We start from the raw sequence: 3,814 nt of genomic DNA, 5'->3' as shown, positions 1-3,814 counted from the left end.
GGGAGGATGCTGGAAAGAAGGGAAGGGAAGGGAAGGAGGATTTCTGAGTCCTTCCCTCCCTTCCTTGCCTTGTGCTGGTCCACGCTGACAGTCTCCAGGGAGAAGCAGAGCTTCCCTCTCTTCTTTTGGCTTCAGAAGAAGGACCTCCAGTTCCTGGGAAGCTCCTGCTAGGCGCTCCTTTGCAGAAGTACCAAACAAGGCAAGGAAAGATGCTTGAGATCTAACCTTCAAAGCAGGAGGCAGATCCCTGACGGCTGACAGGAGCTGTTTATTCTCTCTCGGTGGAATCCGGGCGACAGATGTCTATCGAATTGTCAGCCCCGCTCAGCAATGCAAATCCATCTCCTGTTCTGGTTGGCGAGGGAAACAGCTTGCATCCAGCCGGTGTTTAGCACAGTAAGTAACTTTGGGAAAGTTGGTTTGGGAATGGCTGCTTGCTTGCTGCAGGGCACGAGAGGGACTGAGGGACACCGAGGTCCTTATTTTCAGTTGGCTTATGGTTTGCCAAGTCCCTAGAAGGGCTGGGCTGTCTTCCGATGCATGGGGGGAAAAAAAAGTCCTGCAAGGAAAAACAGGCATGTATCTACAGCATCTTCTTTAGAAGGAGGGACAAAATAGTGTTTCATGTCACCAAGTGCAACCTCTCGGGGCAAAATCATCCTGTTCTACCTTACAAGGTTGCTTGGAAGCAAAACAAGGGACTCTTCAAAAAACGCTCTAAGGCTGCTATCGTTAATGTACGATACAAGGTTACCTTTATCACTACTTCTATTAAACAGACGACCAGGGGAATTAGGGTGAAATCCTATGCAAGTTTTCAACTTTCTCCGGTGCTTCTGATAACCCTCCAAACACACACACACACACACACACACACAGAGTAGCTTGGCAATTTCGGAAACTTGAGGCTGTTCTGACTTTTGCATGATTAGCTGCAGATGTTCCAAAAGCAAAAGCTTAATCCGTTTGGAATTAAGTAATCCTGACAGACTTTTGTCCAGCTCATGATCTAAAATGCAATCAGCTTCTTCGTTTAGAAAAAAACGGCTAGGGTTTTGTTTGGGTTGTTTCACGTTGGGTCGTTATTATAAAAAAAGACCCTGTTCACCGTGTCTAAGATAAAAAAAACAAAAAACATTTAACATGTAAAGTATCCAGCTAAGGATGGGCAACTATGATTGTAATCTCCTAATGCAGAGATTGTAATCTCCTAATTAACCCTTTCTGGATATTTTCAGGCAAATCTTTGTCCAGGAAATATTGTCCTCTAATGAAATTGATTTGTAACAGATTTGGGTCAAGCAAGAGCAGTCCTCCCCATATAAACCTAATTAATTCAGAGGATCTGGGCTGTGAGAAGCCCCTAATTCAGATAGCTTAAAGAGAATTAGAAAGAATTCAGGATGGTTTGGTCCACCGTTGGTTAAAGCATCTCCTGTGCAAAGGACAATCTGGCCCTGAATGTTAGGTGACAGGGACCATTCGTGGAGGAAAATCAAATCCTTCATATATGATGGATGAACTTCTTTTGACATCCTCTGTTGCAAGTGGGCCAGATGGACTATTGGTCTAATGCTGCAGGTCTAATGCTTTTATTGCTTGCTTTTAATTGAGTTATTGTGCTCACCCTGGAACTATTCCTTCACGGCACCCACCGAGCAATGACTCCTACAGGTGATTTCCTTGAGGTGGTCTTTATGTTGTAAAAACTACTTAACTGCTCCACACAGGAGGTCTCTTAGTCAAGTCCCGGCACTTCCACATAGCATGGATTTTATTTTTTGCCTGAAACTGCAAATCTACGGGCAGTCAGTGCTTGCCGTGCCACAGTGCAGCAGGCAGCATCTTCTGTTCTGAAATGACTTGGATGTTCTCGAAAGCAAAGTTGAAAGAAAGAAAATTGGGTTTGACGCCTGATATATTTTTATTCTTCATCTCATGGTTCTGTCTGGGTTAATCTCCTTTTTTCCCCCCTTCCCTTGGTTAGCATTGTTCAGATGCTGCTTCAAGTCCTCCATGATCATTCTCAGAGATGCCTATTCTCGCTGGAAGCAAAGAACGTGACTACGGTTTTGCTTCCAGCAAATCTTTGAGCCATCTGCTTCCCATCTCAGGGGTCAAGACCCTGCCCGCCAAAGGGATCCACTACAAGAAGGTCCGGAGAATTTACTGCTCGGATCCCTTCCAAGCCTTTGATGTCAAGAAGGAGGTCATGATCAATGTTGGGGGCAGCAAATATCTCCTCCCTTGGAGCACGCTGGATGAGTTCCCTTCCTCCAGGCTGAGCAAACTGAAATCGTGCAACAGCTATGAGGAAATCACCCAGATCTGTGACGACTATGATGAAGACACCCATGAATTCTTCTTTGACCGGAACCCGAGTGCTTTTGGAATGATTGTCAGCTTCCTTGCAGCGGGGAAACTGATGCTCCTTCGTAACATGTGTGTCTTATCCTTCCGAGAGGAGTTGAAATATTGGGGGATTGCAGAGTCGAAGTTAGAGAACTGCTGTTTCCAGAAGCTCCTTCAAAAGGTGGAGGAACTATCGGAGGAGCACAACGAAGAAGAACTGCAGAGGGCCAAGCTGGTGGCTTGTGCCCAGAAGGAGGAGACCAAATTTGGTCGTTTCATGAACAACTTGAGGGACATGGTGGAAAACCCACAGTCGGGTCTCCCTGGAAAAATCTTTGCTTGTCTCTCCGTCCTCTTTGTGGCGACCACAGCAATAAGCCTTTGTATCAGCACCATGCCAGACTTGAGAGAAGAAGAAGACAGGGTAAGGATGTCCTTGTTCTACTTGCACAATAAATCAAGGATGAATGGTCAATGTTCAATAGATAATTATTAAGTTTAGAGCAGATATTCCATAGATTTCTCTTGACAGCAGTCTTCTCTGTATCTGTGGACCTATTCCTGCTCAGTGTAGGTCAAAGGTCAGGGTCATACCACACATCTGGATGATGTTAGGTTGAGCAAGTTGGCTTTTGTGTTACTTTGACATGAAACTGTCCAATGTTAGGTAGTGAAGCCTCATTTCTTTGCCCCTGAATGTCTACATATCATCTCATGAAAAGGTGTAGGATAAATAGCAGCTTTGAAGCATGGTAGATAAATGCTCTTTACATTTAAATCATGCCCCACCCTACTGCCCCAAAAGTCATTCGGTTGTTATGTTCTTTCCATGCTGTCTCCTTCAATAGAAAAAGAACTTGAAAGTTGCCTTCATTAAGACTAAACCAGTCATTCTCAACCTACCAGCCACCACAAATACTGCACAGTAACTTCTAATATCTCCTGCCCGTTTAATAGCAGTCTGGTGGGTAAATGGGACTTGTGACCACAGCCTCAGACAACTCTGAGCTAGATCCAGCTTTGCTGAAGGCAACATTCTGTGAACACAAAGATCTCTGACCAAACTCCAACTGCCCAGAATGCTCAAAAGATGATGAGGACCATGATCTAGAAGAGAGACAGACAGCTTTGGCAAAGTTCAACCAATTTGGGACCTCCATGGCAAACCTCCCTGATCTAATGTCCTACAAATGGGGTAAGACTACAAATTTCAGTATTGCCCAAATGACCAAAAAGTCACTGTCCTATCAATGGAGATAGATTGAGGACCTCCTTTGTTGAGGGTTAAAAGTGGGGTTAATTTGAGAGAAATGACAATATGCTATTCTTTAATTTGTGGTCATTGGCCATAATTAAGTTTTGATTTGATTTATGCTACTAGTTAATCATTCAGCGTCCTACATGGAACATCTTCATCCAAGATGGCGAACTTGGTAGACTTCATCTAGCAATACTTATTTCT

The 3,814-nt window shown here is 44.3% G+C and overlaps 1 protein-coding gene across 1 annotated transcript in view; it reads left to right on the top strand.

Annotated features, from left to right (window-relative positions):
* Positions 1-2,032: 2,032 nt before the first annotated feature.
* Positions 2,033-3,814, top strand: part of KCNG4 (potassium voltage-gated channel modifier subfamily G member 4) — a 7,977-nt gene continuing 6,195 nt past the window's right edge. Inside the window, exon 1 of the mRNA XM_015810468.1 lies at positions 2,033-2,776. Coding sequence (XP_015665954.1) covers positions 2,033-2,776 — 744 coding nt within the window. The remainder of the gene's footprint in view (positions 2,777-3,814) is intronic.

The sequence above is a fragment of the Protobothrops mucrosquamatus genome, unplaced genomic scaffold (assembly GCF_001527695.2).
Source record: "Protobothrops mucrosquamatus isolate PMUCROS unplaced genomic scaffold, P.Mucros_1.0 scaffold_38, whole genome shotgun sequence".
In the NCBI taxonomy this organism is placed as follows: Eukaryota; Metazoa; Chordata; class Lepidosauria; order Squamata; family Viperidae; genus Protobothrops; species Protobothrops mucrosquamatus.
This window is presented reverse-complemented; position numbering and strand designations above follow the sequence as displayed.